This window comes from Amphiprion ocellaris, chromosome 18 (genome assembly GCF_022539595.1).
Source record: "Amphiprion ocellaris isolate individual 3 ecotype Okinawa chromosome 18, ASM2253959v1, whole genome shotgun sequence".
NCBI lineage: Eukaryota > Metazoa > Chordata > Actinopteri > Pomacentridae > Amphiprion > Amphiprion ocellaris.
The window spans coordinates 6,570,396-6,595,187 of NC_072783.1; the positions used below are offsets into that span (position 1 = coordinate 6,570,396).

General features: G+C 44.4%; 3 protein-coding genes across 7 annotated transcripts in view; all 3 read left to right on the plus strand.

Annotated features, from left to right (window-relative positions):
• The window catches only part of nudt13 (nudix (nucleoside diphosphate linked moiety X)-type motif 13), a 73,109-nt gene extending 70,548 nt beyond the window's left edge, over positions 1–2,561 (plus strand). The window contains exons 8-11 of one of the 5 annotated variants that reach the window (XM_055004676.1): positions 961–1,072; positions 1,155–1,309; positions 1,544–1,763; positions 1,903–2,561. In XM_055004676.1, coding sequence (XP_054860651.1) covers positions 961–1,072; positions 1,155–1,309; positions 1,544–1,738 — 462 coding nt within the window. In that variant the 3' untranslated portion in view covers positions 1,739–1,763; positions 1,903–2,561. Of the gene's footprint in view, positions 1–960; positions 1,073–1,154; positions 1,310–1,543 lie in introns of all 5 variants that reach the window. The other 4 variants (XM_055004675.1, XM_055004677.1, XM_055004678.1 and 1 more) reach the window with 4 other exon arrangements.
• Positions 2,562–4,702: 2,141 nt separating this feature from the next.
• si:ch211-207i20.2 (zinc finger protein OZF) lies at positions 4,703–7,729 on the plus strand. The gene is made up of 5 exons (XM_023294952.3): positions 4,703–5,083; positions 5,550–5,712; positions 5,816–5,874; positions 5,974–6,076; positions 6,381–7,729. The coding sequence occupies exons 1-5, from the start codon at positions 4,895–4,897 to the stop codon at positions 7,394–7,396; spliced, it is 1,530 nt and encodes a 509-aa protein (XP_023150720.2). The 5' UTR covers positions 4,703–4,894; the 3' UTR covers positions 7,397–7,729.
• Positions 7,730–11,281: 3,552 nt separating this feature from the next.
• Positions 11,282–24,167, plus strand: LOC111585455 (NOC3-like DNA replication regulator). The gene is made up of 21 exons (XM_023294951.3): positions 11,282–11,440; positions 14,367–14,571; positions 15,714–15,837; positions 15,936–16,090; positions 16,186–16,257; positions 16,391–16,512; positions 16,980–17,141; positions 17,238–17,331; positions 17,401–17,576; positions 19,509–19,637; positions 19,712–19,843; positions 20,053–20,133; positions 20,263–20,363; positions 20,834–20,906; positions 21,003–21,066; positions 21,283–21,354; positions 22,193–22,374; positions 22,556–22,684; positions 22,896–22,993; positions 23,274–23,358; positions 23,830–24,167. Exons 1-21 carry the CDS (start codon positions 11,432–11,434, stop codon positions 23,947–23,949), a joined length of 2,385 nt encoding a protein of 794 aa, XP_023150719.1. The 5' UTR covers positions 11,282–11,431; the 3' UTR covers positions 23,950–24,167.
• Positions 24,168–24,792: the final 625 nt, after the last annotated feature.

Sequence of the window (24,792 nt, forward strand, 5' to 3'; positions counted from 1 at the left end):
CGCTAATGGTCTCTAACTGGTTTCCAACTGGATTTGTACTGGTCTCTAATGGTCTCTAGCTGTTCTCTAACTGGTCTCTAGCCGTTTTCTAACTGGTTCTAACTGGTTTCTAACTGGTCTCTACTGGTCTCTAACTGGTCTGTAGCCGTTTTCTAAGTGGTTTCTAACTGGTCTCTAACTGGTTTCTTACTGGTCTCTAACTGGTTTCTTACTGGTCTCTAACTGGTCTCTAACTGGTTTCTAACTGGCCTCTAACTGGTTTCTTACTGGTCTCTAACTGGCCTCTAACTGGTTTCTTACTTGTCTGTAACTGGTCTCTAACAGGTCTCTAACTGGTTTCTAACTGGTCTCTAAAAGTTCTCTAATGGTCTCTAAATGGTCTCTAACTGGTCTCTAACTGGTCTCTAATGGTCTCTAAATGGTCTCTAAATGGTCTCTAACTGGTCTCTAACTGGTCTCTAACTGGTTTCTTACTGGTCTCTAACTGGTTTCTTACTGGTCTCTTACTGGTCCTAACTGGTTTCTAACTGGTCTCTAACTGGTCTCTGGTTTCTAACTGGTCTCTAACTGGTTTCTAACTGGTCTCTAACTGGTTTCTAACTGGCCTCTAACTGGTTTCTTACTGGTCTCTAACTGGCCTCTAACTGGTTTCTTACTTGTCTGTAACTGGTCTCTAACAGGTCTCTAACTGGTTTCTAACTGGTCTCTAAAAGTTCTCTAATGGTCTCTAAATGGTCTCTAACTGGTCTCTAACTGGTCTCTAATGGTCTCTAAATGGTCTCTAACTGGTTTCTAACTGGTCTCTAACTGGTTTCTTACTGGTCTCTTACTGGTCTCTAACTGGTTTCTAACTGGTCTCTAACTGGTCTCTGGTTTCTAACTGGTTTCTAACTGGTCTCTAACTGGTCTTTAACTGGTTTCTAACTGGTCTCTAACTGGTCTCTAACTGGTTTGTCCCAGATGTCTCCGGTGGTGATCGTCCTGGTGTCTGATGGGACTCGGTGTCTCTTGGGTCGCCAGGCGTCCTTCCCTCGGGGGCTCTACAGCGCTCTGGCTGGCTTCTGTAACATGGGTCAGTCTCACCTGTCTGTGTGCAGAAACACCTGTCCGTCACCGTGTTAACCGGGTCACCTGTCTGTCTCTGATTGGTCCAGGTGAGACTCTGGAGGAGGCTTTGCGTAGGGAGGTGGCGGAGGAGGTGGGTCTGGAAGTCCAGAACATCTCCTACAGCTCCTCACAGCACTGGCCTTTCCCTCACAGTTCCTTCATGGTGGCCTGCCACGCCTCCGTTAGCCCCACCCACTCTCAGGTGAGCTCACACAGGTGAAGTGGTTATACTTACCTCAGGAAACCTCCTTAAACTGGTCATTAAGGAAGATGTGCTGCACATAGGAAAGATCGATGAAGTTCAGGGTAAAGTTCAGACCTTCTGACAGTGAACATGTTCAGTGATTTTAACATGCAGGTGTTTTCAGGTGTTTTAATATGACCTGCTGTATTTGTCATGTGACCTGCTGAATGTCATGTGACCTGCTGTTTTCAGGTGGACGTGGACCACTCAGAGCTGGAGGAGGCTCGCTGGTTCTCTCTGGATGAGATCACCTGTGCTCTACAGGTGAAGGCTCCGCCCAGGAGAGGCGACCCGCCCGTCATCTGGCTGCCGCCGCCGCACGCCGTCGCAAACCGCCTCATCACGGAGTGGGCGGACCTCCAGCGACACGGCAAGGACGGCCCGTAGCGTCCAATCACTGAGCTCAGAGGAGGTGACCACACATGTTCCCGACACGTCTGATTTGTTCCTGATGTTCTATTTATATGTTCCTAACATGTCCTTGACGTGTTCCTCACATGTTCCCAATATGTTCTCGACATGTACTTCACACGTTCTTCACATGGTCCCAGTGAGTCCTTCACATGTTCCTGACATGTTCCTGACATGTCAGCAGGTGCTGCTCATAGAGAACCTTTGTGTTCTCCAATAGAACTCTGAAGATCTCCTCCTCAGAGCTCTGAGACCACTGATGTGAAACAAACACAACTGGTTCCACATGTTCCACACATGTTCTTGAGTCAGGAGTGACAATCATGAGACTCTCAGTAATTCATCATGTGTAGGACCAGGACCAGGACCAGGACCAGGACCAGGACCAGGACCAGGACCAGGACCAGGACCAGGACCGGCTGCAACCTGTGGAGGATCTCAGTTCTGCCTGTCAGGTCTCCTCAGAGCAACAGCGGGTTTATGAAGGAACGTTGAGAACTCGTCCTGGTTCTCAAACCTGAACTCGCACGTATGAAACATGTATGTTGAGGTTCCGTGTGTTCTCCACAGAAGAGCACAGTTCAGAAGTCTACAGAGAACCTGATAACCTGTCTGAACACAAACAGATGTTTTTCTGTTATTTGATCTTCAGAATGTTTTCATGTCATTTTAATGAAGAACATTTTAAATAATTTATAACAAACTTCAGTAATAATTTCTGTATAAAACATGGAACTACCTCTGAGTTATTTACAGTCTGATCTGAACACTTTAATAAAACATGGAGAGATTTTAAAAAGCTGCTGTTTGGTTTCAAAAGACTGATGGAAAAAACTCAAATCAGCAGAGAAACATTTCAAATCCAACAGTTCCAGAAGAAATGGAAGAAAACATCCAAAAACCTGCACAAAGCATTTATTTATGGGAGTCCTGCGTCTCTTCTTCTTCTTGATTTCTCAACTCCAGGCAGCAAACAGAAGAAATATGGAAATAAAAAGCAGGAAAACAAACAGAAAAAGGTTGTGATCAATAAATGAAGAATATGTTGAACACGTTTAGTGACAGAAATCAGTGAAATCTGCTGAAAACAATAAAAACACAAAGAGCAGCTTCAGAGAAAACCTAAAATAATAAACAGTAAAAGAGGAAAGAAAACGAACAATAATATGAGATAAAGATTAGATGTTCTCCTGGTTCTGTAGAACAGTTTTAGAATTCTGTAGTTGATAGGAAACATCGGCTTCAGGTGGTAGAAGTGACTGGAGCGCCACCCGGTGGTTCTAACAGGTGAATGAAGGTAAACAGCTGCAGCGTTAACAGAGAGCAGCACCTGGAGATAAACTGACATCAGAACCTCATTTCACTGTTTTCCAGCTTACCTTTGGCAGTGAAGTGCAGCTGTCTGACAGAAGACTGGAGACTGAATGAGGTCATTTTCAGAAGAAAGTATTTCACAGATATCCAGTCCTGAATCGCTGACTTGACTTTCCAAAGTCGACGACTGATGATTCTACAGGGTGGAGTAATAGTGGTGGCTAACTGGAGCTAAGCTACGCTACTATTACCTGTAGTGATGTAGCACTGGATCCAGTGGTTGGATCCAGTGGTAGGGTCCAGTGCACATGTGCTGTAGAGACATAGTGATGTCACCCTAACCCTGGATTCTATCACTGGATCCTAGAGAAGAGAATCCAGTGATAGAATCCAGTGGTTGGATCCAGTGCACATGCGCCGCTAAGCTATGCTACTGTTACCTGTAGTGATGTAGCACTGGATCTAACCACTGGATCCAGTGGTTGGGTCCAGTGCATATGTGCTGTAGTGATGTAGTGACATAGTAATGTGGCACATGTGCACTGGACCCTACCACTGGATCCTACCACTGGATCCAGTGGTAGGGTCCAGTGGTTGGATCCAGTGCACGTGTGCTGTACAGACATAGTAACATCACCCTAACCCTGGATTCTACCACTGGATCTTACTAGTGGTAGGATCCAGTGCACATGCGTTACGTCCCTAGATATTGTTTTCCTGCAGTAAAAATGCTGGTCTGGTCTGGATAACTGATAAAAAAATCAGATTATTGAAGGTGAAGCAGCAGCTGGAGCTACTTTATTTTATTATTATATTACTATTTTATATTTTTTATTATTATTTTTAGCTACTTTAAATGACTTTACATCAATTTTTAAAACAATATAAAGGTATTTGTGGAGCGTCATATTCAGCCCATGTTAATCCTATTTTTGGACATTTTCTAAGTGTTCCTCAGTCTTCTTTACCGTCCTTCTCCAGACCTGCACACATTTTACTGATACTTCGAAACATTTTGTGGGTCTAGGAATTTGGGGGTTTTGATCGACATTTGAGTTGGGGTTTTTTCCCAGATGTTTCATGAATTTTTGGAACATTTATTTAATTTTTATTGCATGTTGTTTGTGTTTTGGGAAATATTTAATTTTGGGGCATTTTTTAAATTTTTTTTCTCACATTTCAGAAAAGCTCTGTAACATTTTAACTTTATTTCAGATAGTTCATGAATACTTTGGAACATTTAATGCATTTTCACTTAATCTGACATTTTCTTACATTTTTGGGGATTTTTTGGTTTTGTACTGTCATTAATATATCGATACTGACATTTAATACTAAAATTAACATTTTAGAGGCATTTTCTTAATAGTTTGTATTCATGTTTTAGTGAAACATTTGGAATATTTTTCTTTCCAATATTATGTGGAAGATATTTTTTCTAGTGACTTTTTTTCAGTCCTTTACTGCATTTTTTTTTACCGTTTGGGCTGATTTATAGTCAGTGTTATGTTCAAGTCATCTTTGATTTGATTTGCAGGTCCTGTGTTCTATTGAGTAAACACACAAACACAGGCACACACTCCTCCTTTTATTGTGTAGACAGGAAGTAGGAGAAGAAGCGGAACCTTTGTCGTGTTTGACTCGGACGCTGTTTCCCTCCGGAGCAGTAGCTGGTGAATGTTCCGGTAGTGTGTTGTTGTCGGACCGGATTCGGTTCTTTTCTCCGGTTTTACCCGTTTATACGGTAAAACCTCCCGGAGCTCCGCCGCTGATGCCCCTCGGACCAGGACCTCCAGCCGGTTAGCTTCCGCCCGCAGGATGAGCTCCTCCGCGGGCCTGCACACTCAGCTGGCCGCCGTCATGGAGTCTCTGGTCCATGCCGCGGTGGCGGAGCTGCGGAAGCTGCTGGAGGTCAGTCCGGCCGCCAGGACCGGCTGCACAGAGAGCGGAGCCGGGGAGGAGTCGCCTGAGCCGGCCAGACCGAAGACGGAGAGCAGGGAGACGATGGTGAGAAGCGGCGAGGAGGGAGAGAGTTAACCCGGGATCAGCTGTCTCTGTACGGCTGCGCTCACAGCCAGCGGCCCGGGGGGAAATGTAGTTTTTATCCAGTAGAAATGTAGTTTTAATCAGACAAATGTAGTTTTAATCGATAGAAATGTAGTTTTAATCGGTAGAAATGCAGTTTTAATCAGTAGAAATGTAGTTTTTATCCAGTAGAAATGTGGCTTTAATAGTGTAGTTTTAATCAATGGAAATGTAGTTTTTATCCAGTAGAAATGTAGTCCAAACTGAAGATCTTTCCATTTGAGGAAACTCTGATCCACATTAATTTAGTAGCAAGTTAATAGCTTCAGTTAGTAGTGTTCAGTGTAACTTTAACAGGTTTGAGTAGCTTGAATCAAACTTGAATTCACTGGAAAAACCCTCCACCTCTGACCTCCACCTGTGACCTCTGATCTCACCTGTTCCTCAGGTGCTGTTTGCGTCCGTCATGGAGACTTTGGGGAACGAGGCTCTGGGGAAGATCCTGAACATCATGGATGAAGGTCATCTGCTGCTGGAGGCCTCGAGGAGCTGTAGGAGGCCTCAGACCGCCGTCCTCAACGTCCTCAGCAACCTGAACGACGCACGAGTCGGTACGTAGGCCCCGCCCCCAACGCTCTGACACGTCATCAGTTGCTACGTAGCCCCCCCCCCCGACACGTTATGATGTCATTTACAGTGATCTGTCCGTTGCAGAACTGGAACACTCGTATGGAGTCCGACAGGAGAACTCTGATGCAGAACCTACGCCACAGGTAAGACTCCACCTGCTGACTCACCTGTCCTGACTGTGGTGCGTTCACTGTCCTGTCTGTGGTGCGTTCACTGACCTGTCCCTGTTTGTGTCCCTGCAGCTGCAGATGAAGACAGAGGAGGAAGCAGTGGAGACGCCGTTCGTGTTGGCAGTGACAATTAAGGACGAACACGGAAACATTGACCTGGGAGCCATCACTGAGAGTCAGTACCTGATCAGTACCTGAACTATACCTGATCAGTACCTGATCAGGTCTGATTGTTTAAAGTCCTGCACCTCTGTGGAACTAGAACATGAAGCAGAGACTGAGAACAATGGAAACCAGAGAATATTTTTTTATTTCTTGTATAAATCAGGTGGAACCATCCTGCTGTAAAAGTAGAACTAGTTAACATTCTGTGGAGACATGTTGGTTCAGGTTTTAATGTTCAGAAACAACCACAGTCAGATGAGTTAATGTGTGAATGGAGACATTAATAAACCGACTGAATGCGTGTTTTGTTGCAGGAGCGCAGCTGGAATCTTCTGAGGAGCCGACGTCCGACCTGCAGCCGTCGCAGGATTCTGACTCGGAGTTCCTCCTGCAGAGCGTCACCTGGAAATGCTTCATCTGCAACACCTGCGGCAAATCCTTCTCCACTCAGAGCAACCTGAAGTCGCACTGCCGCATCCACTCCGGTGAGAAACCGTTCTCCTGCAGCATCTGCGGCCGCGCCTTCCGGCAGCGCCAGAGCCTGCAGAGCCACGTCCGGACGCACACCGGCGAGCGGCCGTTCCAGTGTCCGGAGTGCGGGAAATGTTTCTCCAAGCAGGCGCAGCTGAAGACGCATGCTATCATCCACACCGGGGAGCAGCCGTACAGCTGCGACGTCTGCGGCCGCCGCTTCAACCTGCTGCAGAACCTGCACCGCCACGAGCACACGCACACCGGCCAGAAGGTGTTCGTCTGCAGCGTCTGCGGTAAGGGCTTCACCCGCGCCGTCACGCTGAAGACGCATCTCCTCATCCACACCGGCCAGAAGCCCTTCAAGTGCGAACAGTGCCCCAAAACCTTCCGGCATGCCGTCAACCTCAAGAACCACCAGCGCATCCACAGCGGCCTGCGACCGTTCAGCTGCGACCTCTGCGGGAAGAGCTTCCGGCAGGCGGTGAACCTGAAGATCCACCGCAGGGTCCACACCGGCGAGCGGCCGTTCAGCTGCCAGGAATGTGGCAAAACGTTCAGCCAGCAGAGCAGCCTGATCTCTCATGGCCGGACGCATTCCAGCGAGAAGCCGTTCGAGTGCAGCTCCTGCGACAAGAAGTTCAACAACGCCAACAGCCTAAAGCTGCACCTACGCGTTCACACCGGAGAGAAACCATACGCCTGCGACATCTGCGGGAAGAGCTTCAGCCAGGGCAGCCACCTGAGGACACACAAGAGGCACGTGCACGCCGGCGGCAAGCAGTTCATCTGCGACAAATGCGGCAAGAGATACTCGGACCAGCGCAACCTGAAGCTGCACAAGTGCAGCTACGCATGAACAGAGACTCAGGATCCATCCTCTTAGAGATTATTTTTTCAGTTCTTGGAAAATGGTGGACTGGTTTGACCAATCAGAGCCCAGACACGCTGGAGTGGGCGGAGCCTGTGGTCCAGGATTGGCAGGTTCGTTCTCCTGATATACCCATGAGCCTCAGCGGCTGTGGAGACTGAAGCCCCGCCCCTCCTAATGCTGCTCTGGTTGAAGTTGTAGATTTAAGTTAATCATTAACGTTGGTGTAAATGTGTACATAAACACATTTTATAATTTTATAAATGGCATTTTTCATGTGTTTGGAAAATCTGAATAAAACCTATAACATCTGGAGGAGCACATCTGTCCAGCTGCCTTAAAGCTGCAACACTCAGAAACTGTTCGAGTTCTACACACAGTTCATAATTCAGTGTTTGATTTAAGATCAGATCAACTTTATTCATCCTGGAGGAAACAGTTTGACCAGAGTACAGTAAACAGGTTAGTAGAATATACACATTCACACAGAAGTTAGTAGTAAAACAGAAGTACTAAATGCAGAGTGTCTAAAAATATCTAAATAAATAACACAATAACATAAATACTAAATGTAAACTGTAGACCAGTAACAAGACAAACAGAAAGTAAACAGAACAATAACAATAGAGACACTGAGACTAATAAATCTGATATTTAGTTTAACAAACTACAAAGTGCTGAATATTTATAATAAATTTTATTTGAAGTGCTTGACAGTAAAGCAGTAATAAAACCTCAGAAAAGGTATCAGATATTATAAATGGTTCTCTTTACAAGACTTTAAACCAGCTGCACACAACAGTCAGGAAAGGACAGAAAATTAATTTAAAAACAGAATTAAAATAATTGTCTGAATGGGAAAGAGTTCTGCTTATAACTTATTCTCTGTCATTTCTGCAGTTTTAATGAACTAATCTTCTTTACTTTAACTCCAGTTTATGTTCCTGCGCTCCTTTTTAATCCTTTGATGCGCAGTGTGGGTCAGAAGAACCCGTTTTCCATTGGATTTGGGTCACTTTTAGCCCATGTTGCGCATCAAAGGGTTAATCGACCCAATCAGCATCTCAGAGACAAATACGCTGTTAGGAAAGTAGACAGTATTAAATACCCAAATGTACAAATACCAAAAGACCTGACAAGCTCAACCTTCAGAGCTACCCTCGGTCGGTCACATGATCCAGGTAGACGTCCCTCACTGCTCTGAGGTGTCCAGATGTTCCCTGTAGCTGAGCGCTAGTCTAGAAACCGGAGACCAGAGGGAGGACTTCAACAACTGATGGTGAGGAGGTTCTGCAGCAGGATTCGTTTGTACACGGAGTATTCTAGATGACTGACTAAGTGAAGTGAGCATCCTGTGTGTGTGTCTGACTCTTAACACACACCTTTCATCAGTTCTAGCTGCTAGTTAACCCCACAGCTGCTGAGAGGATAAAGTCTGCCAGGCTTCTTTTTGTTTCTGTATGTTTCTGTTGTCATGAGCAAAGTGCATCACAGAGATGTATTATTTTACTGTCAGTGAGTTGCAATGTGTTTCCTGTTTCTAGAGGCAATGAGACAGAGGTTATGTTATTTCACTAAAACTATGCAATGTACATGTATATTCACTTCATTTTGGGCTACTACAAATTATTATATTACAGACTAAATACAATAACAATTAGAAGAATTTGAATGGTGATTTTCTCAACTTCTCATTTAAACATATCAGTGCTTGTTTATAACATTTGTATTTATATAGACACAAATTAAATACAGTGTGCATAAATATAATATATATTAACTTTTATAACTTTGCTGTCTTGCACAAAGTGGATAGTCAAACTGAATAAAAGCACAAATACATTCAAATACATGATTTCTATATCATTTAATTATTTTTTACTTTATTATCAGCACCATGAATAATAAAGGGCAGATTATGAATCAGCACCATGGAGCAAATTTGTGGGGATACAGTAAATGTCTGGAAAAGGTATGAAATGGGTTTGTGTGTGTGTGTGTGTGTGTGTGTGTGTGTGTGTGTACCAGATTGTGGTTTTCCAGTCATATTTCATTCTGCACAGATGCCTCGTAAGGAGAGGAGGTCGAGAGAAAAACAACAGGAGCTGCGTGAGGCTGTGAAAGGCAGTGGATCACTCACCAGCTGGATGACAAAGATCACAACAGGTAACAATGACACATGTAGCAGATATTTATATTGCAGAGGTGTTCAGTTAGAGGAACAACAATAACACAGTTTCAGTGTTGTCGTTCTGTTACATCATCGATCGTGATGCACCGTGGGCTTATTATTGATTAGGTGTAAGAGATGTTCATTCGATTAATCCAAGAGCAAATTGTGCCTTGTTTCCTGATGGCCAGGGAGTGAGTCATGATAGGTCAGATGAGGAGATGGAAGGAGAGGAAGAGGAAGAGACTGTGCCACAGAAAAATGAGAGTTTGGGAACAGAAAGCCAGGAGGAGAAAGAGGCTGAAGGAAAGGTGTCAGGAATTGTTGAGGAGCCCACAGAGAATGTTGAGGTAGAGGAAGCAGCTAATCAGAGTGAGAGAGGCAGAGACTGAAGTACAGACAGCACAACCTCTAGAGGTAGAGCGAGAATCAAGCCAGGAGGAGACTAAAGCCAGAGGGAGGCAAAAATTCTCAGACCTACTTGGACTTAACCATCCAAATGATCCTGCCCATGTCCTACAATTAGACATCAAATATGATGAGGCCTTCATTCAGTTGCGTAACAACATTGGACCCTGTCAACCAGCACTCTCATTTCCAAAAAATGAAGAGGGGTGGTATTGTTCAGTGGCTAATTGAACATAAAAGTGATTACAAAGAACAAGACTGGTGGCTGTTGCCAAATCAAAGAACAGAATAGAACAAAATGAAGGCTAACAGAGTTCCTAACTGAGCTAAACCCAAAGAAAACAACTAAACTCTCAAACCAAACTTAAATCACGGAAGCAATACCCACCACAAGGAACAAGAACTAATACAAAGAGTCCACAGAACAAACTAAAACCTGGTGCCTCTGAGCACACAATGAACACATGGTTCATGAAGACTCTAAATGCTAAACGGCTTCTTCTCTAAGTTGGTGGACTGCTAACTGGAACCTCAATCTCCACTGAGTCTGGAGGCTCCACACCAAATCAGCAGCCGCCAACAGAAGCTCTAAATGTCCGTAGAACCCACCACAAGTACTGGCAGACCGAAGGACCACACAGGAACACAAACAATACACAACTGACACAAACACCAGGGCCAACAAGTCACAGCTACCAGCCGCTCTTCAGGTGTGGCTTGTGGGAGGAGCCATCATGGTGGCAGACCAATCAGATGGGTCAGGAGGTGTGGAGGACCAGGGCTGGGAGGAGGTCTGGAACTCCAGGCTTAATCAGTCCTGATGAATCCAAGGTGGGAACTGAAGCTCAATCATCAGCCAGCTCCCTGCATACAGGCTGTATGACGTCCACCACCAGCCACCAGTAGCAGAGGACGGAACACACCGAGACGCAAAACAGATGTTCCAGAAATCTTGGAATGATTGGATTGAGTTTATCAAACCATCCAGATCAGACTTTAAATGACAGAAAATAAGTTCTGCTACACAGGTTTATTTGGGTTTGTTTGTTTGTTTTTTGTCTTTTTTTATTTTGGTGTTTTTTCTCTCTTCCTGGAGTTCTATTTTTTAAATTATTTTTATATACTCGTTCCGTATGTCTGTTAATTTATAAAATTGAAAAACTGTTTGCAATGTACGTCTGTAAGAAATTGTGTATCTGCTGACTTCTCCAGGGAATAAAAAGAGAATTTCAAAAATAAAAGGGTTAATGGATAATAAACCGACCAGCGACTGCAGTTCCTCAGTCCCGCCGCTGGGGGCGCTGTGAGCTGCACACGGCCGGACTTCGGTCTCTGCTTCCGGGTCTCTGCTCGACACGCGTGCGGCCAAAACACACTAGAGAGCCGCGAGAGGAGGACGAAGTTCGTTTGGGTTCTGTGGAGACGGTCGGACAGTCTGATCAGAAATGGGGCCGGTGAGTTACAAGAACCAGAACCAGAGTCCGGAACCAGAACCAGAGTCCGGAACCAGAACCAGAGTCAGGAACCAGAACAAGAGTCAGGAACCGACGGTCTACACTTTAGACTGTCGGTTCCTGACTGACTGGACTCTGGTTCCTGTTGTCTCAAGAACCAGAGTCCAGTCAGGAACCGACAGTCAAAATCAGGGGTGTCAAACATGCGGCCCGCGGGCGTAAAGCGGCCCTCCAGAGGGTCCAATCCGGCCCTCAAAGTGTAAAAATTCCAGAGAAGACATTAACTGCAGATTGTAAATTAGTAAAACTATAAATTTAAGATAATTTCTAGATCACGATAAGTTGTTCTGATCCTAAAGTAAAATACTAGATTGTTCATTCTTCTTTTGTCGTTTTGTGTCTCATTTTTGTAACGGTTTGTCTGGTTTTTTTTGTCTGACTTTTGTCATTTTACTTCTTGTTTTTGTCTTTTTTGTCTTGTTTTTGTTTGTTTGTGTTTCCTTTTTCTAATATTGTGTCTTTTTTGTTGCTTTTAGTCTTGTTTTTTTGTCATTTTGTAACTGTTGTCTAATTTTTTGTTTCTTTTTGGTTTGTTTCGTGTCGTGTGTCTCATTTTTGTGATATTTTAACTTGTTTTTGTAGGTTTTTGTCTGACTTTTGTCATTTTGCGTCTCGTTTTGTCTTTTTTTGGTCTTGTTCCGTGTCATTTGTCTCATTTTGTGTCATTTTGTGTCTCATTTTTGTAATATTTTGTTTTGTTTTTGTTTTGACTTTTTTGTCTAGTTTTTGTCTTTTTTTGTCGCTATGTAACTATTTATCACATTTTTTGTCTTTGTTTTGTGTCATTTGTCTTTTTCTGTATCCATTTATCAGTTTGTTTTTCTCATTTTTGTTGTTTTGTGTCTCATTTTTGTAATACTTTGTTTTGTTTTTGTTTTGTGTTTTTTGTCATTCATCTCATGTTTTTGTCATTTTGTTTCTGATTTTTGTAATATTTTGTCCTATTTTTGTTTTTGTCTGACTATTATCTTTTGTCTCATGTTTTTGTCATTTTGCTTTTCGTTTTTGTTGTTTTATGTTTCCTTTTTGTCCGGCTTATGTTTTTTGTCTTCCTGTTTTCATTTTGTGTTTTGCTTTATTCGTTGTTTTGTGTGTCATTTTTGTCGTTTTGTGTTTTGTTTTTGAGTCCTTTGTCCATTTATTGTGACTTTGTAACTTTGTCGTCTAATTTTTTGTCTCTTTTTTGTTTTCAGGTTGTTCATGATGTTTAGTAAAAAGATAATTCCTTAAATGTGAACATTTTTGCACTAAAACAAAGGAACCATTAGGTCTTGTGGTTATTTATAGGTTATTATGCTGTGATTTTATTGGTTTTACTGGAGATCAGACTGGGCTGAATGTGGAATCTGGACTAAGATGAGTTTAACTCACCTGATCTAAACTTTAGAACGGTCCTGCTTTAAAGCAAGACTGTTCACATTTCATGATCTCAGACAGGAAACTGGACTTCCAGATTTATTAATCAGTGATTTTTATCTTTAATCTATTGAATCTATTATTAATAAGTCACTCAGGTTTATCAGGAACCTCTGGGGATGTTTGAAGTGTTTTTTTAAATTCTATGATTATTTTATTTTCTTTATTTCCACCATCTGTGTGGTTTTATTTTCATATTATCATCCAGAAACAAACTGAAGTAACGACTCAGAACATCTCATTTAGTGGCCTAACAGGAAACAGTGGATTTTATGTTTAATTCATTAGAAACTGACAAAAACTTCAAAACAAGAAAATCCAACATCTGCAGATGATGTGTTTCTACTGTCGGTATGTTTCATAAAATAAAATGTTCCAGTGAAGATCCTCAGCCATCCAGTCATGGTGGTCATAGGATCTGCAGGAACAAATCAGCTGGACGTCTCTGGTAGAACCTCATAACCCCCTTTTCGACCGGGGTGGAGCCCGTTCGGAGTTGGAGCCGGCGCCCGACTTGGCGCCGGTTTTTTGTGTTTCGACCACCGGAGCTGTGGCTCCGGGCTCCAAAAACTGGGGCCGTTACGGGCACCAACTCGTTGCTGGGCCAGAGGTGGCCAGAGTTGAGAGCCGAGCACGTCACGGGCAGGGGGCGGGGTGACATCTAAAAACATCTAAAAAGATAAACATAGATATGATCATCAACTTATTGCGCGTGTTTAACCGCTAAGTAATCAATGCAAGCGTAGTCGAAGCTAAGTAGCTAAGCTAACGCTAGCACGTTTACTGTTAAGTATCCAAACGTCTTTGATAATTACCTTTCTTCTCAAACGTGATCGCCGGGCATTGGAACGGCGACGCCGATGAGTAACCCCTAACAGAAGGTTTTGCTGTTCAGCGATGGCGAGACACACTAGCAAAGCCATGTACACCACTCCAATGAAGTCCTCCATTGTTGTTGTGTGGGTTTCCGTACGGCGTGAACGCTGTTGAACGGCTACGTACGCAGTATGTACACACGTTTTGTGGTGGCGCAATGACGCAGCTCCAACTTTGCTCCTTCTGAATGGAAACACAAACCCGTTCTGGGGCGGCACGAGATTTGAACCAAAAAAGCACTGGCTCTCAACTTTGAACCAACCTAGCACCTGGTGCTCTTTGGTCGAAAAGGGGCTATAGATTGTTGTCTTCAAGAACCGACCAGAGACGTCCAGTTGAGCTTCTTGAAGACAACAACCTTGTAGGTTCTAGCTTGTAGTAAAAAATCAACTACCTACAAGGTTGTTGTCTTGAAGAACCCACCCAGAGACGTCCAGCTGATTTTCTACTGAAGCTGCTATGAAGATAAAGTGTTGTTTCCAGAAGATGACTGAAGGTCCATGGAACACCTTCCGTCAGTATCTCCGGTACTTTGAGCAGGTTTAACAGCTCTGGTTCTCTGTTCTGTCTCCAGCCTCGGTCAAAGAAGCGCCGGCCGACGTTCCGCCGCCTGCTGAAGACCAGCGGCGTGAAGCTGGAGAACAAGCTGAAGAACCGGCAGATGAAGCAGCAGAATGTCGCCAAGAAGCAGCGCAAAGAGCAGAAGAGGCTGCGACAGGCAGTAAAGGGCGTGGTCTCGGACATGCCCCGCCCCCTGGAGACCTACCGCAGCCCACCAGGTGAGAGTCACCTGGATAACAGCTGGATCCCTCTCTGTACCTGCAGCTTCTTTCACTGGAGAACTCTAGAAGATCCTCAGATCTGCATGTTTCAAGGAGGGAAACATTTCATTAGTTTGATGGTTTGTTGTTCATGACGGATCGATCAGTACGGTTCTTTACAGCTGGTATCAGTTATTGGTGATCAGGCCGATGGTTCATAACCATGATGATAAATGAACATGAACAGTAGAAGTAGGACTGAAGGTCTGAGCATCACATGACGCTATGATGCTGTTTACTGATAGATCGATCAATTGATTGAGATCAATAACCGTTCAGTCTGTTCTTCTGTTTTATTTCCCTCTAAGGTCCAGATCTTAAAGCTTTATTAGTTGTTGTTTCCAGACTCTGGTTAATCTGTGGCTGCCTGCTAGCTTAGCTGTTAGCATTTAGCATAGTATTAGCCAGCTAATGTCCTGATCTGTGTTACTGTTTGTGTGGATGTTTGTGTTGTTTGTGTTGATGTTTGTTTGCGTTGATGTTTACGTTGTTTGTGTTGTTTGTGCTGATATTTGTGTTGATGTTTGTGTTGATGTTTGTGCTAATGTTTGTGTTGTTTGTGTTGATGTTTGTGTTGTTGTTTGTGTTGATGTTTGTGTTGATGTTTACGTTGTTTGTGTTGATGTTTATGTTGTTTGTGCTTCCAATTCTGTCTCTGATTTTAGTCAGAGCAGAGTTAAAGTTAATCTGACTTTAGAAACATGCTACGCTGCTACAGCTAGCATTAGCCACAGGCTAAAAGCGTCAGCTAACCTCTCAGTGTTAGCATTAGCCTAGCACCATCAGCACTTGTAAACACCTACAGAGAGTTATTGGTCTTCTCTAACAGGAAGTCTTGTGTCCTGCTGTTTATTAAACCTTCAGTAGTTCCTGATAATGAGCTCATTGGTTCCTCTGTGTAAACAATGGTTGTGATTAGCTGTCAGTTGTGTTGTGTACCAGCCAATCAGATAGCAGCACTGTTCACTGGCAGCAGATTTAACCATGACACAGCAGATTTAACCATGATGCAGCAGATTTACCCATGACGCAGCAGAATTAAGCATGAAGCAGCAAATTTAAGCATGACGCAGCAGATTTACCTGCCATGTGTCTGACAGGTGAGGAGGAAGAGGAGGAGTTTCTGGAGTCGCTGCCCACAGACATGATGGAGGACGATGACCTGCAGCAGATGACCTCATTGGCCCAGCGAGCCTCCTTCATCACCAGAGACCTGTCGTCATGGTAACACACACACACGCACACATAGGATGCTGGGTTAAAAGTGGGTGTGTCCGACTGACTGACTGTGGTGCGTTTGTTTGTGCGTGGCGACGTCCCAGCGGGCCGGTGCACGGCGGGAAGAAGCGCGGCTCAGAGGTGGTTCGTAGCTACGAGAAGGTTCCCAGAAAGATGGCAAGAACGGAGGAGAAGGAGGTGATCCACCTGCTGCCCATCAAAGACAAGACAGGACTGATCCCTCAGAGCATCGAGAGAGGTAACACCGATACTGATTATTTATCCCTAACTATTTGATCACTGATTATTGATCACCTGAGGAGGAAGCAACACATCTGCTCTGTTTGATTCAAGTTGTAGAAAAGAAGCCAGAAGACGAAGAAGAAGAAGAAGATGCTGCAGCCGAACTGGATGAGTCAGACAATGGTAACAACACCCCCTCACCTGTAGCGTGTCCTGACTGTAGCGTGTCCTGACTGTAGCGTGTCCTGACTGTAGCGTGTCCTGACTGTAGCGTGTCCTGACTGTAGCGTGTCCTGTTGTGTCTCCTCCCGTCCAGAGGTGGCGCTGCCACAGCTGACTCCAGCTCAGATAGAGCGGCTCAGAGTGGAGAAGATCAACCAGAAGAAGACGACCATCGGCAGCCTGGGATCAGCCATTGTGTCCGATCCCATCAGCAGCGTAAGACCGAGGTTCTGGTCCGGACCGGAATCAGAACCACTTCTAACGGGGCGGTGGTGTGATGGGATTTAAAGGAGCGGTGGTGTGATGTGATTTAAAGGAGCGGTACATGACATTTGAAGGGCCGGTACATGATATTTAAAGGGGCAGTACATGTGATTTAAAGGGCCGATGCATGATGTTTAACGGGGCTGTACGTGATGTTTATTAAAGGGGCGGTACGTGATGTTTAAAGGGACGGTACGTGATGTTTAAAGGGACAGTACATTATGTTTAAAGGGGCGGTACGTGATGTTTAAAGGGACGGTACGTGATGTTTAAAGGGACAGTACATTATGTTTAAAGGGGCAGTACGTGATGTTTAATGAGGCGGAACATGATGTTTAAGTGGGAGGTACATGGTGTTTAACAGGGCTGTATGTGATGTTTATTAAAGGGGTGGTACGTGATGTTTATTGGGGTTTCAGGTGAAGAGGCTGAAAGAGCTGCGGGGGATGCTGATGGAGGCCGACCCCAGTGTGGCAGTGACTGTCAGGAAGCTGGTGATGGTGTCTCTGATGGAGATCTTCAAAGACATTGTTCCCACCTACAGGATCCGACCGTTGACCGCCGCAGAGAAAACCGCCAAGGTACCATCACTCCAGATCCTCCAGACTCTCCAGACCCAGGTCTGTTAGTGAATACATTGAGGTCGGTAGATGTTGACCGTTGTTCGCTCGCTGCAGGTGAAGAAGGAAACTCGGCAGCTGCGGGAGTTTGAGGAAGGCTTGGTGAGTCAGTACAAGTTCTACCTGGAGGATCTGGAGCAGACCATAAAAGGTAGGACTCAACCCGCCTACACATGTCCTCTGCACAGCATCAGAGTCTGAGCTTCTCCTCCGTCTGCAGACTGGAAGCAGAAGAAGAAGAAGCGCAGCCAGGCGGTGGGCTTCCAGTCGTACCGAGGCCTCGCTGAGGTGGCCGTCCGCTGCCTGTGTGAGCTGCTGCTCGCTCTGCCGCACTTCAACTTCCACAACAACATCATCGTGGTGCTGGTTCCTCTGATGACCGACCCGGACAGGAAGGTGAGAAAACTCCAGAGTGTATCCTCTCACAGTAATCACATTACTTCTAACAGCACAGGATTTTCTCTGATGTCACATTATGAACTACCACTTTATATCTCTACATTAAAACAGCAGCTTTAGGGCTGATTGCAGCTTTCATTCCTCAGGTTCTTTGGTTCCTCCTTCAGTTGTCTTCATGGAGGAAACCAGAGTCCACTCATTTCTGCTCACATCTTCTCACCTTCTTCTCTGTTTTGTTCAGCTGCTCTTTGCTGGAGGGGTTGTGTTGCTCTACCTTTCTCTGGAGAACACCTCAAAGGTTCTGCTGGCTTCAGGACTCACACTGTCCAGGTCCTGGTTCCACTTGGTTCTAGTGGAGAAACTCTGTTGTGATGTTGTTCTTTGGATGTTCTCCTGCTGGAATGTTACTCTTCTGCATCTGGTCAGCCAGTATTCTGGTTCATCCTCAGGCCTTCATGCTGCATCTAGAAATGTCTTCAACACCTTCTGACCTCATGCAGCCCCAGATCATCACACTCCCACCTCCCTGCTTCACTGTCAGGACTATGCATCCACTGTGGTAATCCTGGTCAGGTTCTCACCAAACATCTGGACTCCATCTGAGCCCAATTCATTGATCTTCATCTGACCAAAGAATGTTCTCCATCATCCATCAGGCTTCTTTTCATGTTCTTCAGCAAACTTTCATCTGGAAGTTTAGTTCTGAGCAGCAAACAGGTTTAGTTCTTGTCCTCCATCCATAGAGGTTGATGTTCTGAAGGTTTCTTCACACTATCTGATCTTCACACTAACTCTGGTTTCCATTGAGAACCCCTGAGCCCAGTCTGAAGTAGCTGCTGTCTGTTTTTACAGATGGATGGAGGAAGTAGTTCACTGTCTGTGGAGTCATTTTAGGAGCTCTGATTAGTGGTACTATGACTCTTTCTGTACCTCCTGATTAGTGGTACTATGACTCCTTCTATACCTCCTGATTAGTGGTACTATGACTCCTTCTATACCTCCTGATTAGTGGTACTATGACTCCTTCTATACCTCCTGATTAGTGGTACTATGACTCCTTCTATACCTCCTGATTAGTGGTACTATGACTCCTTCTGTACCTCCTGATTAGTGGTACTATGACTCCTTCTATACCTCCTGATTAGTGGTACTATGACTCCTTCTATACCTCCTGATTAGAGGTACTATGACTCCTTCTATACCTCCTGATTAGTGGTACTATGACTCCTTCTAGACCTCCTGATTAGTGGTACTATGACTCCTAGACCTCCTGATTAGTGGTACTATGACTCCTAGACCTCCTGATTAGTGGTACTATGACTCCTTCTATACCTCCTGATTGGTGGTACTATGACTCCTTCTATACCTCCTGATTAGTGGTACTATGACTCCTTCTATACCTCCTGATTATTGGTACTATGACTCCTTCTATACCTCCTGATTAGTGGTACTATGACTCCTTCTATACCTCCTGATTACTGCTGACTCTGTGCTTCACTGGTTTTTAGTTGCTCACTCATCTTCCTGGATCCTTTTCCATCTTTGTCGAGTCTCTCAGTCAGATTTTTCTCTTCCTCTGTTCAGTTCTTTTCCATGTGGAGCCATGATGCAGACATAGACAGACCCAGTCCATAGGTCCAGAACTGAGAACGTTCTGCTGTTCACAGCTCATTTTAGAACCATGTTCATCAGTTAGACTGAGTGGAATCACAGCTGGAATATAATCTCTATGAAGTGTTTGTTTCTGATTATCAGAATAAATACTCAGATGTAATCTGATTATTTTAAGGTTGTGTAGATTAGAATCGTTTGACATTGAAATGATTCAGTAGACTTCAGTAGATCAGCTTGTTGTGATGCATTCAGGTGTCTCTGTGTTCCAGGTATCAGCTATGTGTTGTGATGCGTTTAGGTGTCTCTGTGTTCCAGGTGTCAGCTATGTGCTGTGATGCGTTCAGGAAGCTGTTTCAGCAGGACAAAGTGGGCGGGGCCTCTCTGGCCGCCGTGCGTGTCATCTCCGGCCTCGTGAAGAGCCTCAACTACAACGTCAAGCCCGAGGTAACCAATCTCACGCGCCCACACCTGGTCAGGTGAGAGAGACAGGATGTTTAAAGTCATGGTGTTGCCTTCAGGTGCTGCGGACGCTGCTGAGTCTGAGGATCAAGGAGGTGGAGATGAAGAAGGACCTGGAGGCCACGGCACCAAAGAAGAAGTTCATGAACAACAAGGAGAAGAAGAAGAACCTGTCCAGAATGCAGAGAAAGGTCAGTGTGATGTCATCAGCTCTGAAGCCTGATTGGACGCTTTGATTAGGAACTAAATCACCTGGAAGAGAGTTCATAGTAGTAATTATAATAATATTGATAATAGTACTAATCATGTATTGTTGTGTGTATCATTGTATTATGGCTGTGTATCATTGTGTTATCGTTGTGTATCATTGTGTTATCATTGTGTATCATTGTGTGTGCAGTGGCAGAAGGCTGAGGAGAAGCTCCAGAAGGAGCTGCTGGAGGCTGAAGCCTCAGAGAGCAAAGAGAAGAAAATAAAACTGGTGAGTTTCGAAACTGATCATCCATAGATATTATTATTAATTATTAATTATTGATCAGTCAAAAACTAAACTCCTCTTCCTCTTCCTCCTCCTTTTCCTCTTCCTTCTCTTCCTCCTCCTCCTCTTCAGCACACAGAGACTCTGAACATCGTCTTCCTCGTCTACTTCAGAATTTTGAAGAAAGCTCAGAAATCAGTTCTTCTTCCTGCAGTTCTGGAGGGGCTGGCAAAGTAACACAACACAGTATAGCTACATGTCCTCTAGATGTGTTTTTCCTGCATGTAAACACGCCGCATCTGAAAATCACACACTGTGAGCGGTTACTAGTTTAGATGTTTGAGGACAGTTTTGTGATGCATGGGATCTCCACATCGAATTTGCATCAAGTAGAATCAACTTCTACAACTTCAACATCTACCGGACTGAAGCTGAAAGTGCTGTCATGTGACCTCTAATGACCTGTAGTGACCTCTAATGACCTGTAGTGACCTCTAATGACCTGTAGTGACCTCTAATGACCTCTAGTGACCTCTAATGACCTCTAGTGACCGTCTACCATGCAGGTGATTTTCAGATGCAGGAACAACACATCTAGTGGACACACGGCTTCATACAACACAGTAACATACTATACTGTACTAATGCTGTCTCCTCTCCTCGTGTCTCCTCGTGTCTCTTCCTGTCTCCTCGTGTCTTTCAGTTTTGCTCATCTCATTAACTTGGAGTTTTTTGACGACCTGCTCAACGTGCTGCAGAACCTCATCCAATCGGGAGTGAGTATTCAGCTAAACCCCGCCCCCTCTGACAAAAAGCAGCTGTCGGTTCAGCAACACAAACTGATTGATTGGTTGATTGATTGATCTCTGCAGGATCTGACCAATCAGGAGAGTCTGCACTGCATCCAGACCGTCTTCACCATCCTGTCAGGACAAGGTGAGTCCACGTCTGTCGTCGCTGTGGGGGCGGACCTCCAGACCTGGTTTCTGGGTCCAGATGTGGTTTCAAGGTCTGACGTGGTTTCTGGGTCCAGATGTGGATTCTGGGTCCAGATGTGGATTCTGGGTCAGCACACACCCAGAATCCAAAAGGCAGGCCTGGAGCAGTCATGATGTCACTTCCTGTCAGCTGACCTGTTGTTGTTTGTGTCAGGTGACGTCCTGAACATCGACCCTCTGAACTTCTACTCACAGCTGTACCAGATGTTGCCCCGCCTCCACGCAGGTGAATTCACACAGGCTCCGCCTCCAAGCAGGATGTAGTACAGCATGGTAGTACTTTTTAAGTACTACGTCTGACGTACTGTGTAGTTTGTATTCCTGGTGCAGTGTGTAGTATTTACGGTGTACTGTGTAGTATTTACAGTGCAGTGTGTAGTATTTACAGTGTCGTGTGTAGTATTTATGGTGCAGTGTGTAGTATTTACAGTGCAGTGTGTAGTATTTACGGTGCAGTGTGTAGTATTTACGGTGCAGTGTGTAGTATTTACAGTGTCGTGTGTAGTATTTATGGTGCAGTGTGTAGTATTTACAGTGTCGTGTGTAGTATTTATGGTGCAGTGTGTAGGATTTACAGTGTTGTGTGTAGTATTTATGGTGCAGTTTGTAGTATTTACATTGTTGTGTGTAGTATTTACGGTACAGTGTGTAGTATTTACAGTGTCGTGTGTAGTATTTATGGTGCAGTGTGTAGTATTTACAGTGTCGTGTGTAGTATTTATGGTGCAGTTTGTAGTATTTACAGTGTAGTGTGTAGTATTTATGGTGCAGTGTGTAGTATTTACAGTGTCGTGTGTAGTATTTACGGTGCAGTGTGTAGTATTTACAGTGTCGTGTGTAGTACTTACAGTGTAGTGTGCAGTATTTATGGTGCAGTGTGTAGTATTTACAGTGTCGTGTGTAGTATTTATGGTGCAGTGTGTAGTATTTACAGTGTCGTGTGTAGTATTTACAGTGCAGTGTGTAGTATTTACGGTGTACTATGTAGTATTTACAGTGCAGTGTGTAGTATTTATGGTGCAGTGTGTAATGTGGTTATCTGAATGAACCTGTTGTATCCTCAGGGGCGCCCAATGATGATGTCATCATCCTGCTGCGGTGCCTGGACGCCATGCTGACTCGCCGCAGGAAGCAGGTGAGCCTGCAGAGGGCGATGGCGTTCATCAAGAGACTGAGCATGCTCAGTCTGCACGTCCTGCCCAACGCCAGCGTGGGAATCCTGGCCGCCAGCAGGGCCGCCATGCACGTGAGTGTGTCTGTGTGTGTGTTAGTGTGTGTCTGTGTGTGTGTTTGTGTGTGTTAGTGTGTGTGTGCCATAAACAGATGTGTTTGTGTGTATTTAGTTTGTGTTTGTGTGTATTTATAGTGTGTGTGTTTGTATTTATCGTATGTATTTATTGTGTATTCATTGTGTGTTTGTGTGTCAGTCCTTCCCAAAGTGTGACTTCCTGCTGGATAATGAGGTCCAGGGCAGCGGGTTCTACCTGCCGGAGCTCGACCAACCAGAACACTGCAACGCCCAGAACACGGCCCTGTGGGAACTACACACACTGCAGGTACACAACTACTACACAACTACTACACTACTGTGTGTTATTGTGTGTTACTGTGTGTATTTATGTCTTACTGTGTGTTGTTGTGTTACCGTGTGTTGTTGTGTGTTATTGTGTGTATTTATATGTTACTGTGTGTTACTGTGTGTTATTGTGTGTATTTCTGTGTTATAGTGTGTTACTGTGTGTATTTCTGTGTTATTGTGTGTTACAGAGACACTACCACCCGGTTGTGCGTCGGTTTGCCGTTCATCTGAGTCTTGGAGCTCCAAGTGACGGTTCTGCAGCTCTGAGTGTGGATCTGAGCCGAAGGTATGACACGTTCTCCTGAAAGACACAGAACCCTCAGGTCAACATGAAACCAGAACTACAGACGGCCTTTACAACCACAGACGGCCCTTAGAACCACAGACAGACGGCCTTTAGAACCACAGACTGTAGCCTTTACAACCACAGACAGCAGCCTTTAGAACCACAGACAGCAGCCTTTAGAACCACAGACAGATGGCCTTTAGAACCACAGACAGATGGAGAATGAATCCAGATGATGTTGTTTCTGAATTTGGATCTTTGGTTCTCGGTTCCCCTGCAGGTCTCCGGTAGAACTGTTCCACGACTACAGTGTCAGAGACATGACCTTTAACCCCCCTGTAGCTCCGCCCGCCTCCAAGAAGAAGGTAAGAAAATCGGATGCACCCTGAGTTCTACAGTGGATCTGACAGGTTCCTTCGGTTCTGATGGAGGAGTTTTAATGTTCTCGACAGAACAGTTAACCAGCCAGAAGCTTTGTTGTTCAGATGTTGAGAATATTCTGGTGATGTTCTGAAAAGAAGTTTTTTTAGTTTCTTTTAGAACGTTCTTCTTAAAGGCAGGCAGTTTTCTGAAAACGCTGAATGTTGCACGGACAACATTCTTTGTTTGTTCTCATGTAACTTGATCTGACAACGTTCTCCGTAAACGAGAACTTTAATCTTTAACTGGTAAATAAAAACAGGTAAACGTTTGTTTTGAAAAGACAAATATCCTAAAGATTGTGTTGTTAAAACGTTATTAGAACCTGTCACTGTGGGAACGTTCTCTGCAGGCTGACTGAAGGTTCTGAGGTTCTTCCCTGTAAAACCTGATCATCTGGTTCTTGTGTTGTTCAGGATCACCTGGTGGGAACGTCGCTGCTGGACGCTGAGCTGCAGAGACAAGTTGATGACGTCCTAAACGCCGCCGAGGACTCAAACCTGGACTTCACACAAACACACAGAACCACACACTGAGGTTCTGCTGGTTCTACAAGAACGCTGTGAATGAAAGCTGACGTTCTGATGGACTTTAGATGGCTTCCTGTTCTATTGATGTTTCTGGTTCTTTATTAACCGAATATTTTTTATTAAAGTTTGTATGTTTTCAGAGCGTTCCAGTTCTGTTGTAGTAGAACCTGAATGTTCAGTAAAGGAACTAAAAATAAAAACATCCTGGATGTGTTAAAGCTGCAGATCTGTATTTATTATATTTAGAACACGTTGTAGATCCTTCACCTGTTCCCTGGTCTGTTGGGCCACAGCGCCACCTGCTGCAGCAGAGGATCACCTGATGGATCAAATGCTTCTAGATTCACAGCTTTATTTCAGAACTTTCTACCAAATGAAGGATTTTATTTGTTTTTCAGACAAAGTACTACATTATGTAGAAGTACTTCAACAAGTTTATTCCACCCAAATGGTTTCAGGTAGTGGTTTTAAATCTGTTTTCCACCTGAAGTTCTACTTCCTGTCTGTAGTTTAACTCAGACTCGGACAAAGTTCTCGTCATTATTGGTAGAATATGATCTGAGGTCTGACAGGTCAGAGAACAGATCTGTATTTATAGAGCATTAATCAATAAACACAGCAGATAGATAATCAACCACAGCAGATAATCATTAAACACCTCCAATAGATAATAAACGCAGCAGATAGACAATAAACAGCAGATAGATAATAAACGCAGCAGATAATCAATAAACAGCAGATAAACACAGCAGATAATAAACACAGCAGATAGATAATCAATAAACCATTGATAGATCATGTCCACAGGCTTCTGTCTTCCTTTGAGGTCTAATTAATCATCAACAGTCG

Coding starts and splice junctions, on each gene's coding strand:
- si:ch211-207i20.2 (XM_023294952.3), top strand. CDS start 4,895: ATGAGCTCCTCCGCGGGCCTGCACACTCAGCTGGCCGCCGTCATGGAG. Junction 5,084..5,549: donor CGGAGAGCAGGGAGACGATG/GTGAGAAGCGGC, acceptor CCTGTTCCTCAG/GTGCTGTTTGCGTCCGTCAT. Junction 5,713..5,815: donor CCTGAACGACGCACGAGTCG/GTACGTAGGCCC, acceptor TGTCCGTTGCAG/AACTGGAACACTCGTATGGA.
- LOC111585455 (XM_023294951.3), top strand. Junction 19,638..19,711: donor ACTACAACGTCAAGCCCGAG/GTAACCAATCTC, acceptor TGTTGCCTTCAG/GTGCTGCGGACGCTGCTGAG. Junction 20,364..20,833: donor GTTCTGGAGGGGCTGGCAAA/GTAACACAACAC, acceptor CGTGTCTTTCAG/TTTTGCTCATCTCATTAACT.